Source organism: Carassius carassius, chromosome 16, assembly GCF_963082965.1.
Source record: "Carassius carassius chromosome 16, fCarCar2.1, whole genome shotgun sequence".
In the NCBI taxonomy this organism is placed as follows: Eukaryota; Metazoa; Chordata; class Actinopteri; order Cypriniformes; family Cyprinidae; genus Carassius; species Carassius carassius.
The window spans coordinates 24,655,260-24,667,755 of NC_081770.1; the positions used below are offsets into that span (position 1 = coordinate 24,655,260).

The window sequence follows — 12,496 nt, forward strand, 5'->3', positions numbered from 1 at the left end:
TCCCTGCTCTATATATATATATATATATATATATATATATATATATATAAAAAGGATAGTCTCCGATATCGCTCAAACACTCTTGGCCGCCGATTGGTGAGAAGATCAAATATGAAGCATGAACTGGCTGGAGCTCAGCAGCCCCATGGCGCCTGCAGCCTAGACTCTGTATCAGCATGTATGTCATACATGGTTATGACTGCTAGATTTCTTGATGGTATCATATATAATAATTTGTTAACTGCATGTTTAAAGGGCACTAATTGTGCAAAAACTGCTTTTACATGTCTTGGAGCAAGCCGATCACAGAATACATCACATGTGACATCACACTTTAAAAAGACCCACCCACAACTGTTGACGGAGTCCAGTGTTGCCAACTTAGCAACTTTCTTCGCTAAATTTAGTGACTTTTTAGACCCCCCTAGCAACTTTTTCCTAAAAGCACCTAGCGGCAAATCTAGTGACTTCTTTTATAAACCTTATTTGGTTTCTGAGGCTCGTAGGTACTGCAGTTCAGTCACTATTTCATATTCATCTCATTGTTTGACAACAAAAACTGAGAACAGTTTTATTTAGAATTTGGCTGCATTAAAATACAGTATGAGCACTGAGGGGCAAATGAATGTAAAATATATTATGCTGCTGTTACAGATCTAATATAAACATTCAATTTCATTTCCAGCTATTTAACTTCACAGAAATAATGACTGTGTTTTTGTAACATATGCGCGTTTTAACATAAACTTGTGTGTGAATTAGAACTCAGTTTGGTACTCACATGCCGTGTTACAGCTGCTTTCTGTGCATGTGCTTCAGATGTGTGCACTCAGAAAACCGCATACAAGAAGTTAAAACTGATACGGCTTTAAAACACATGAAAATCAATACAAAACAGATGTTTTTTTGGCAGAGTATATTAGGTACACAGCTCTATTCTGGAAAGGGGGCCAGCAGCTCATTTGTATTTAAAGAGTCATGCAAAGAAATAAAATGCTTTCTGCTTCCACTCTAAATAGGCACCTTCATGATATATCAACTGATATAACAAATTATCTGTGGGGTATTTTGATATGAAACTTCACAGACACATTCTGGGGACACCTGAGACATCTAGTAAAAAGCGGTATAATACTGTAGGTGCCCTTTAATGCGTTCTTGTCTGTAATGCAAGTTGATTTCATTTTAGAGTGCCAATGTTTTTTATTCCCATATACAAATATTTGATGATATGTTTACTTATTACATAACAAATATTTTCTAGGACCTGGGCACTGGACATTTTCCACAAAAACAGAAAACAACCCTTGCTTTAAACAGAAATTGGGGGGGAAAGGTTTCCAATGAATTCCTCAAAAAATCCAGTTGAAATGCTTTAGTGTTCAGTGCTGAGTGCTATTTGGAGAAATTATTGCAACCCAGTAAATATAACTTGCCAAAAATGTTGTCCATAACCTAATGCAGAAATGTAAATGTCATTGTTATGGATGTATGCATGCACTGTAAATAAAAAGTACAAAATGGATCTGTATGGTAGCAATATTAACAATGAAATAGGACTACTAATGGAAAGCTAATGGAAAGCTTTTAATCCAGATGATAAGAAAACCATGAACAATTTGAAAGAACAATAAATGAGGACTTAGGCTTTCAAACATCAGAGTGAATGCAAATCATCATAAATGTATCGTAAAAGTGGTCCATAACTTGTTCACTGAGAATATTAATACCTGCAGGCTAATGTACAAACCCGATTCCAAAAAAGTTGGGACACTGTACAAATTGTGAATAAAAACAGAATGCAATTATGTGGAAGTTTCAAATTTCAATATTTTATTCAGAATACAACATAGATGACATATCAAATGTTTAAACTGAGAAAATGTATAATTTTAAGAGGGAATGAAAGTTGATTTATAATTCCATGGCATCAACAAATCTCTAAAAAGTTGGGACAAGGCCATATTTACCAATGTGTGGCATCCCTTCTTCTTTTTATAACAGTCTGCAAATGTCTGGGGACTGAGGAGACAAGTTGCTCAAGTTTAGGAATAGGAATGTTGTCCCATTCTTGTCTAATACAGGCTTCTAGTTGCTCAACTGTCTTAGGTATTCTTTGTCGCATCTTCCTCTTTATGATGCACCAAATGTTTTCTATGGGTGAAAGATCTGGACTGCAGGTTGGCCATTTCAGTACCCGGATCCTTCTTCTACGCAGCCATGATGTTGTAATTGCAAGGTCTTCCCTTTTTCCTTATTTGTTTTTGTTATAAATTAAAATGGGAATTCTGAATGAACATTTGTATTATATGTATTTTTATGAGAAATAATTTAACTGAAACAATTCACACAAGTCTTGATGTTTTGTATTAATATCTTGTGGAGCAAATTGTGATAGTTTTATACATGGTTAAATGTTTTGCTTTAACTTAAAAATATGATATTATGTTGATATAGTGTCTTTTTGGTGTTAATCACATTTCTTATTAAAGTAGCTGTTCCACCAATAAATCATCTGTTGTTTGGACTAAAGGTATCAAAAACTGTACAGTGTTTGAAATTAGGGATAATATTAGATGATAATTGTGTTTCTAGATAAATTAACGTGCTGATGACAACAGCTAATCAGCTAATTTTTTTTTTTTCACGATCAAATAATTTTCATGTTTCGTTATAGCTGATTTTATTTGTACATTGAATCTATGTATGTATGTATTTATTTTTGGATTTTCTTCTCTTTAATTCACTACAATCATCCCTGTAATGTAGCCATATGTTCCCCTACATAATTCCTCTCCACCATTACAGCAGACGCTTATTCTTACAGTTGTTGGCTCCATCCAAATTATTGGCATTTAAAGCATTGCAATGGATTGGGTATGTTTATGTCCACTGGAACCCACATATACCCAAGTCTGGTCATTTCTGAAGGATGAGTTTTATTGAATGTGATAATGTAGGTACCACTCACAATAGTTTTATCTTCTGTTTTAATTGTTGTTCTGTTTACATACTGTACTAAGATCAGTTATGTTTATTGGTAAGCTAAGGGTGTTGTCTAATGGTCAGTTGAGTAGTTGGAATAGCATGTATTCCTTTTTCACTAGTATATGATCTCAGATGATGTAGAGTATTATACCAAACATGCATACTAAACACACCTCCAAAAAATGACTCTTAGATATAAACGTGGACTGTACCATTGAAAATCAGTGCGATTTTACACCTAATAATGAAGACCGGACAAAATGTATAATAATTTAATTATCAACACCAGATTTTCCAATCATAAAGCGTTCTTCTTTTGCCATTCATATTGAAATTGTAGAAAAGCTGGTCCTGTCAAGAGGTAAAGAAATGATACTCTGGCCAGGTTTTGGTAAAATGTTGTGAAAGCACAGAATATTTTTTTTATATCTAATTGTTTATCATATTTACTTGCTTTGTTTGTTTATCTTGTGGTTTTTGGTGTTAGAGGCTGCAAGGTTCTTTGAAATAACTGAAAAGAAGTTTGGCAAAGTGAATTGGAACTGCTGTTTAGTCCTGCCTGGAACTTCTTTAGCTGTCCAGTTAATAAAATATTTGGAAAAAGTGAGATTTTATTATTATAATTAATTTGAGAATATACCGAAAGATTCACAGAAAAGGTGTCTTGGAAAAGGTGTTTGCAACCAAAAACACTATTTAAAGTGGTGGCAATATAATTTTGTAGGCATCTCTCAAGTCTGACAGCCACTTTCGGTCAGTGCCTTTGCGAAGCTCTTCAGCTCGCCGCATTTCACCTCTAGTGTGGATCCAGCACCACATTCAGACTTGGACGGCCAGTGCTCGAGCCATGTGTCCTTACCCAGCGTATACACATACCTGAGACAGAAAACAAAACTGAATTATAAAAAACAAACCATAATATGTACATTTTCTGTGCCTTACGTTACTCACCCCTTAGATGTGCTCGCTGCATGCCAAACATCAGTGATGGGCCCAATGATCAGATAGTCCTGACCTTCCATCAAACCAAGTCCTGTCCTACAGCTCGCATGAGAGAGGAACATCCTCCTTTCCTTCTCATTCAGGCCTTCCTCTGCCCCTACACAAACACAAATGAAGATCCATGAGCCAGATGGCTGGTTACATGAGAAAATCAGAATCTAGCAGACGTACCCTCTTTGATAACCTGCACAATCTCCATTTCATACTGGTCATAATGACTCTGGCTGACGCTGACTAGTTTAACCCTGTAGGCTGAAAACAAGACACGTTCATTGACGAGAGATGATGTGATGTCATGATGGCTTTCCCCAAAAAAACACATTCATTTAACAGAAGAAACACTCACCATGATGTAATCCATTGCACACAGCCACCTTCCTGTGTTCGTTACTGAAAGATGAGGAGTCTTGCTTCATTACACAACAGTCACCTATGAAGGAAGGTTTATAACTGGTTAAAGTGAAGAAGTTGACAGAAAACACAAAGTTAGTCCAGCTAAACTGACCCTGTGAGCAGCGGCACACATTGTCTTTGCAGATCTGATCAAGCTGCTCTTTGTCTTCTGGAGGAGAGTAGAACCTGCTACAGCGTTTATCTGAAACAACAGAGCCCGGAAACAAAATAACAAACTAATATTAGTAGTTAAAACTAACTAACCAGCAAATAAAACAAGGACATATTTATGATGTTATGCAAAATGGTTTAAAAATCAAATAGAGTCACTAGTAATATGATTAAAAGATTTATAATTGTATATAATTAGGATCAATGTTCTTGGCATAATCCAAGCAATCTATCAATATTAGATACATGACAAGAGTCAAAGCTGTTTATATGCTATTAGCATTTTTTATTATTATTATTTGAAGTCATATCGGTTTATAACTTTTGACCAATAGGTGGCACTGTTACCAAATTGATGTGGTGTGGTCAGTGTGAGAGGTGACAATGGCACACAGAAAGTTTGGCGTCAACATGTCAAAGATTTGCAGAGACACGCATCATTTCAGCAAATTTGTTGATGCGCTAAACAATTACAGTTTCATATATTGATTTAAAAAAATCATAATATTTTGCCAGCAAAGTTGGAAGATGGCCTGCATCAAATTGAAAATCAGATGGTCTCCAGGAGGACTTCGAGTAGAGTTTCAAAAGTAGAGTTTCAACATAAATCAAAATGGCAGACAAGAAGTTTGACTGACTACTAACTTTTGACCACAAGGTGGTGCTGCCCTGAAATTTTTCAGTACCATAAAGGCATGGTGCCAAAGACACATACCACGTTTTATAACGATACACCAATTTGTATCTTTTGCATTTGTAAATTAGAACATTTTATGACAAAATTCAAAATGGCTAATATGGGAGAAAAGGGTATGGTTCAACTAAAGAGACCAGTTTTGGGATTTCTGGCCAAACCATTCAGAAGGAAATTATTGAAATTTATTTTTCATATCTCCTGATCACTAGGTGGTGCTGAGCCGAAACTTTGCAGGATGCCTCAGGTCAGGATAATTATAACACACACCAAGTTTGGAGATATAGCATTATCTCCATTTTTGTGTGCTCTTCATCAAATTAATTCACCCGTTATTCAAGTTTAAACTTATCAACTTGAAATCTACAACTTTTTGCCAGCATTGTCTGAAGATTATCTGATGCTATTTTGGTGAAAATCAGACAAAACGTCTAGGACAAGTTCGAACTATTAAAAATTGTGAAAAATCTTGACCATATAAATTTAAAGTTTGGTGTCAAATTGACTCGACATGTGCCAAGGTATCAGGGGGGGAAAAATTTGCTTCTAAAATTTCCAGTTGAGAAGTTATTAGCATAAACACGAGTGCAATTTTGAACTGTTGGTGGCACTAGAGGGTTTTGGTTAGAGACTCCAAACTTACTTTGGTTAATGTTGTGACTGTCCTCCATCTGTGTTCCAAATTTTATAATTATCCCGCAAACAGTTGTATGGTATGCCATAGGGGTGTAAAGCGGATGGTTCGCCATGATACGATATGATATCGATTCCCATACCCAGCGATATGATATTTGCCGATACTTTTATAGAATAAGAAGAACGTCAATTCTTACAATATGTGCCTACGCACCTTCAGTGCTTGGCCCCTAAAGATAACTAGATTTAATGTTACAAGAAAGTAGTATTTCATTCTTTATTTTACAAAGTGAGTCTCTAACAAGGAGATCCTTATATGTAGGGGTCCATGGTACCAAAAACTTTGAAAACACCTGACAAAAGAAATTTTAAAATGTCTTCACCTCAAAGAATCTATCACTTTATGTTAAAGGCAGGGTAGATGATTTGGTTCAAAAACATTTTTTTGTTATGCTGGTAAAAGTCTCTTCACATCCTGTCAGAAATCACTAAGTTAAGTGCTCTAAATGTATTTTTGAAGGCATAGGACCAAAAATTGTTCGACCAATCATATACCTTCGGTCCAAGGATTATGTTAGGCTGTCCTACCTGCCTGTCAATATATATATTTGCATGCCTCCACACACCCAGTTCACACTGCCCTTAAGTATAGTAAATCACGCTAATGATTTTTAATGCTAATGATCCTCTCCTGAATATTTGCTTGTGCATTTCATTGCAATCAATAGCATGTTTAGTTACTAAAAATAACTGCATGATTCTCTGCATTATTTGGGGGAAGTCGTGACTTAGTGGTTATAGAGTTTGAATCCTAACCCTAAGGTTGTGGGTTCGAGTCTCAGGCCTGCAATACTACGACTGAGGTGTCCTTGAGCAAGGCCCCGAACCCCCAACTGCTCCCCGGGATAATGGCTGCCCACTGCAGTGTGTGTGTTTACGGTGTGTGTGTGTGTGTTCACTGCTGTGTTTGTGCACTTTGGATGGGTTAAATGCAGAGCACGAATTTTGAATATGGGTCACCATACTTGGCTGTATGTCATGTCACTTCACACTTTGCGCTATTCATGTCTATAACAGAAACTGTGTGAGGCGAGTTGAATGACAAAGTATTATGCTTAATGGTGTAGGTTAGCAGTGCACTTTAGCAAACATAGCTAATTAAACGTGTACTAACCTTTGTTGTAGTACTGGTACACTGTGACAGTAGAAGGCTGAAGGAGTCCCACTTTAAATTTCTGATGCAGTCTGAATGAGATCACGTCCATCTGAGTACATGACACCTGCCCAGGACATACAAAGACAAACATTTAATGCTGCCTTAATATCCTGTATAAACTATAAAACTGGTTGTTCAATTACCTTTAATAAGTGAATTATAAGGGATCCTCTGTCGCTCAGGTTGTCCACCACTTGGAAGTTGTTGATGTAGCGATCCACTGAATTTGTGAGCTAGAAAGTCACAACAGACATTATCACTTTTATAACCTTACAAGATGCTGTGCTGCATATTATTTATGTAGGTTGGACTGCCCTGTCGAAACATTCATAGCTGGCTAAAACGTTTGCATGTTGCTAAGTTAAAAGTGCAATACTCAACATAAGAATACAAAGCATAAAAAATGTTGGGTAGAAAAGTACACTGGTAATGAAATACTAAACATGAATTATAATATTTATGATCAACATTAGACAACTTTTTTCTCAATGTACACCATCTTGTAAGTAGCTTGACACAATGCATTATGGGTATTTGTGAAAGATACATGCAATGCTGCTTAATCTGGCAAAAATTAAACCTAAATTTAAATGGTTAGAGTGAACCTGCATGCCTTAAACGGTCTAGGTACACTGTCTAGGAAGGCTACAAAACAGTTAGCTACAGAACTAGCTTCTCCCGTAAATGTAATGCCACAATATGTCATGAGTTTGGTCTTACCAACTCTAAATCTGAGTTTTCTGGCTCAAAGCCGGTGGGCAGGCTGATGTCCAGAATTGCCATCCTCACTTGGTGTTTCTCCAGAGCCCTTGGGGGTGCAAAAGAGTGAATTATTGGTACTGAACCAGTTTATTTAGCTTTCTTCAAAAAAGACATCTACCTATAGGGGAAAGTGGGGTGAGTTGTGCCAGTTTTTACTCAAAGTGACTTTAAAGTGAGGCCATGACAGTAATCTCTTTCATTTTAGAATGTACATATATTTCAGGATGTGGTGCATCCCTGAGAACAATAATTTTGGATCTGAAATAAATTGTTTCAGAAATATAGCTTTTGGGAAAAAAGTGGTCTCGTGGCACAACTTACCCCTGGTGCGGGGTAAGTTGTGCCTTTTGGGAGAATACGTTGGGGTAAATTGTGCCAGTGATTTCTGAAGTAAAAGAGAACATTTTAATGTTATGTACTGTAATGCTATATGAAAGCAAGACAAACTCAATACAAAATTATAAATTTAAGGTTTATTCAGATACTGTCATCCTATTAAATTGTTGGAATAAGACATATTTTGTAGTTTCTGGGAAAACACAAACTTAAATACACAATATATGATATTTGTGAATCATTTCAGGCAAATGGCAGGTAAATCAAACACTGATGAGGCATGGCCATCTCCTCACTTCTCCAGATTATCCCGTCGGTATGTAGGTCTAGGTGGTCTGGATTTGGCATACTACTTAACATCCCACTTGTTAATGCTTCAGGGGAATATAAACTGGGGTGTGGGTAGTTTCTTGAGCACATCACCTTCAGGGATAACCCCTTCATTATTTTCTTTAAATATGTGTGTGTGTGTGTGTGTGTGTGTGTGTGTGTGTGTGTGTGTGTGTGTGTGTGTGTGTGTGAGAGAGAGAGAGAGAGAGAGAGAGAGAGAGAGAATATGTTATCCTATGATTGATGATTACCTGTCCATCACTTTAGAGATGTTCTCTTATACCCTTTCTTTGTTACTTCTATCTTTTTCTTGGCGAGCGTGATTTCACCAAGTAAAACATGTTCCTGGGTCAACATCCTTGTTGATCCAGGAACAACATTCCAACCAATCAGAAGTGAGATATAACTTTTCAAGAAATATCTGTTTTAGGCTTACAATCAGGATAAGGAGCTTCTACACCATTGTTAATCAGCTATCATTTCCCTCTGATTTTAGGACTAAATTATGGGTAGGGTTAGGTTTAGGGGTGGGGATTGGGTTAATAATGTTGATCCAGGATCATCAGAAGATGTTGATCCAGAACATGTCTTACTTGGCAAAATCATGGCAACCCTTTTTCTTCTCCCTGAATCTTTTCAAGGTCATGCTGCAGATATTCATCTCCCTTGCCACCTGACATATGGTTTTTCCCTGTTGCATCTCTTTCACTGCTCTGTCCAACTCGACAAGAGCAGATGAAGCCCTGTCGGTCTTCTGTTTATAAGTGCGTGGCATAATGGGTTTTTGTCTAAAATTAAGAATGCCACATAGTTTAAGTGCTAAAATGCAAGAGTTAGAACTTAGAAAAAAGATGCTGCAGCCAATGAGCAGCCGGCGGGGGCTGGTAGCAGGACGACTCAACCTCCGCAGACAGTTTTTAATGTTTATCAGACAATAACTACTCAAGATTTTGCTTTAGTATAATTTTCGGGACAATTAGGGCCGGGACAACAGTTTAGATTTCGGGACTGTCCCAAATATTTCGGGACGTCTCTGGTCACCCTTCCTGAAAGAGCTACTGCATTACTTCATTAGCTTGCGTCTGACTTGCAGCAATATCATTCAGGCATGGTGGGGTATCAGCCTGCGAGTAATATGATTCTGGCCGTGCTGTGTTAGAACTGAGAGTCTGAAGTCAGGAGAGCATATTAAGTGTTGTTCACTGTTTTAGAATTTATACTGAGCCGAGTGTGTGGGTTTCACACACTTTCTCCGACCACGTTGAGTTGTTACTGACAGGGGGAAAAGCGATGCATCCGCTTTTCACTTGTAAAACTCAAGGGATAATGGATGATGTAGTCTCTGCTCTCGGTGGGACGAATTATGAATCTTGCATTTTGAAGGGCGCTCTGAAAAGCGGCAGCGCAGGCAAAAGATTAAAACCTCTATTAAAACAGATGTCCAAATGAGCATAACGGTACGCTAAAAGCACGTTCTGGGCGCACGGGGAGGTGGTGGTACGCTCAAGAGCTATATTTGGAAGTGGTGGTACTGAGTACCGGTGCGTACCGGCCCACTTAAAGCACTGGTCACATGACCAATTTCTTCAATAGTTTTCCAGAAACAAGGGGTGAAGCTACTTCCCCCCTGGCACAAATCACCCCACTCTGCCCTAACTACTTACCTCACGTTGATACTAAGTCTGTATGACTTTTCTACATCAGGTGGCGGTTTTTCTAGATAGATCAAAAAGTGATACTCTATATAGTAAAAATTTATTTACATGTAATTTTAGAGTATGGTTTTTATAGTTAAAACACAGTAAGGAATCGTAAAAAAAAGAGTTGAGAACATACCATTAGTCTCAGCGATGGAGACGTCCAGCTGAAAGCCGTTACACGTGCTGTTCTCATACACATCAGGAAGTTGGTGGTACACTGTCACTACCTGGGATTCATAAAACATTATATTGATTTTATATTCTAATTCAATACTTTGGTGTAGATCTGGTAATTTAGCACCTCCAAAACTCCCTTGCCCTTTCCAGAAGCCTCCACTGTGAATTTCTGATCCAGAGGCACCTGGAAAATATAATAAAACTGAGTTACTGTATTCCACTCTAAACTTCCTTTCTTAATCTATAGCATTATTATACTGCCATTTTTGTAATGCAACAATACATCCAAGTAAAATCAGTATGAATCTCTCAGCTCACATGCATGTGTTCCTTCGTTCTTGCTTTGTATTTGTTTTTTTTCATTGTTTTGAAAAAGGCAGTTGCTAAGAAGTGGCTAAATCAGACTAAAGTTTTCTGGACATTACATTTAACTTCCTTATGACAAACAGGAAAACTCATCTACTCATTAATCTGCTTCCCAGCCTGCCTCCTTGTGTTTATATCAAACTATTCTAACTCAAACTTTCAGGAAAATGTATTAAGAGATTTATTTCATTTGTTTAAATTACTTGTCTGATTTGGGGTTTGTTTTAAAATTTTAATTTAGTTTTGTTATATTTCAATTTCACGAAAAAACGTTCAGCAATTGCCTAATAAGACGACACCTTTTCATTTACTGTTTAATGTCTTCAATCTCACTTTGTTAAAATAATGAGAATGCCTGTGAAATCAAAATCGTGAATTAAAACGAATCAAGACCATTTCGCAACAAAATAATGCATTTTTTTACATTTGGCAGTACAGTCGTGGCCAAAAGTTTTGAGAATTACATAAATATTAGTTTTCAAAAAGTTTGCTGCTAAACTGCTTTTAGATCTTTGTTTCATTTGTTTCTTTGATATACTGAAATATAATTACAAGCACTTCATATGTTTCAAAGGCTTTTATCAACAATTACATGACATTTATACAAAGAGTCAGTATTTGCAGTGTTGGCCCTTCTTTTTCAGGACCTCTGCAATTCGACTGGGCATGCTCTCAATCAACTTCTGGGCCAAATCCTGACTGATAGCAACCCATTCTTTCATAATAACTTCTTGCAGTTTGTCAGAATTAGTGGGTTTTTGTTTGTCCACCCGCCTCTTGAGGATTGACCACAAGTTCTCAATGGGATTAAGATCTGGGGAGTTTCCAGGCCATGGACCCAAAATTTCAACATTCTGGTCCTCGAGCCACTTAGTTATCACTTTTGCCTTGTGGCACGGTGCTCCATCGTGCTGGAAAATGCATTGTTCTTCACCAAACTGTTGTTGGATTGTTGGAAGAAGTTGCTGTTGGAGGGTGTTTTGGTACCATTCTTTATTCATGGCTTTGTTTTTGGGCAGAATTGTGAGTGAGCCCACTCCCTTGGTTGAGAAGCAACCCCACACATGAATGGTGTCAGGATGCTTTACTGTTGGCATGACACAGGACTGATGGTAGCGCTCACCTTTTCTTCTCCGGACAAGCCTTTTTCCAGATGCCCCAAACAATCAGAAAGGGGCTTCATCGGAGAATATGACTTTGCCCCAGTCCTCAGCAGTCCATTCACTATACTTTCTGCAGAAGATCAATCTGTCCCTGATGTTTTTTTTTTGGAGAGAAGTGGCTTCTTTGCTGCCCTTCTTGACACCAGGCCATCTTCCAAAAGTCTTCGCCTCACTGTGCATGCAGATGCGCTCACACCTGCCTGCTGCCATTCCTGAGCAAGCTGTGCACTGGTGGCACTCCGATCCCGCAGCTGAATCCTCTTTAGGAGACGATCCTGGCGCTTGCTGGACTTTCTTGGACGCCCTGAAGCCTTCTTTACAAGAATTTAACCTCTTTCCTTGAAGTTTTTGATGATCCTATAAGTTGTTGATTTAGGTGCAATCTTAGTAGCCACAATATCCTTGCCTGTGAAGCCATTTTTATGCAACGCAATGAAAGCTGCACGCATTTCTTTGCAGGTCACCATGGTTAACAATGGAAGAACAATGATTTCAAGCATCACCCTCCTTTTAACATGTCAAGTCTGCCATTCTAACCCAATCAGCCTGACATAATGATCTC

The 12,496-nt window shown here is 37.8% G+C and overlaps 1 protein-coding gene across 1 annotated transcript in view; it reads right to left on the reverse strand.

The window, feature by feature from the left end:
* Positions 1 to 3,660: 3,660 nt before the first annotated feature.
* LOC132159991 (complement C3-like) overlaps positions 3,661 to 12,496 on the reverse strand; it is a 32,755-nt gene continuing 23,919 nt past the window's right edge. Inside the window, 11 exon segments of the mRNA XM_059569686.1 lie at positions 3,661 to 3,864; positions 3,940 to 4,087; positions 4,162 to 4,242; positions 4,337 to 4,420; positions 4,496 to 4,585; positions 7,059 to 7,164; positions 7,244 to 7,333; positions 7,821 to 7,908; positions 10,193 to 10,244; positions 10,365 to 10,455; positions 10,530 to 10,589. Of these exon segments, the coding sequence (XP_059425669.1) occupies positions 3,720 to 3,864; positions 3,940 to 4,087; positions 4,162 to 4,242; positions 4,337 to 4,420; positions 4,496 to 4,585; positions 7,059 to 7,164; positions 7,244 to 7,333; positions 7,821 to 7,908; positions 10,193 to 10,244; positions 10,365 to 10,455; positions 10,530 to 10,589 (1,035 nt within the window). The 3' untranslated portion in view covers positions 3,661 to 3,719.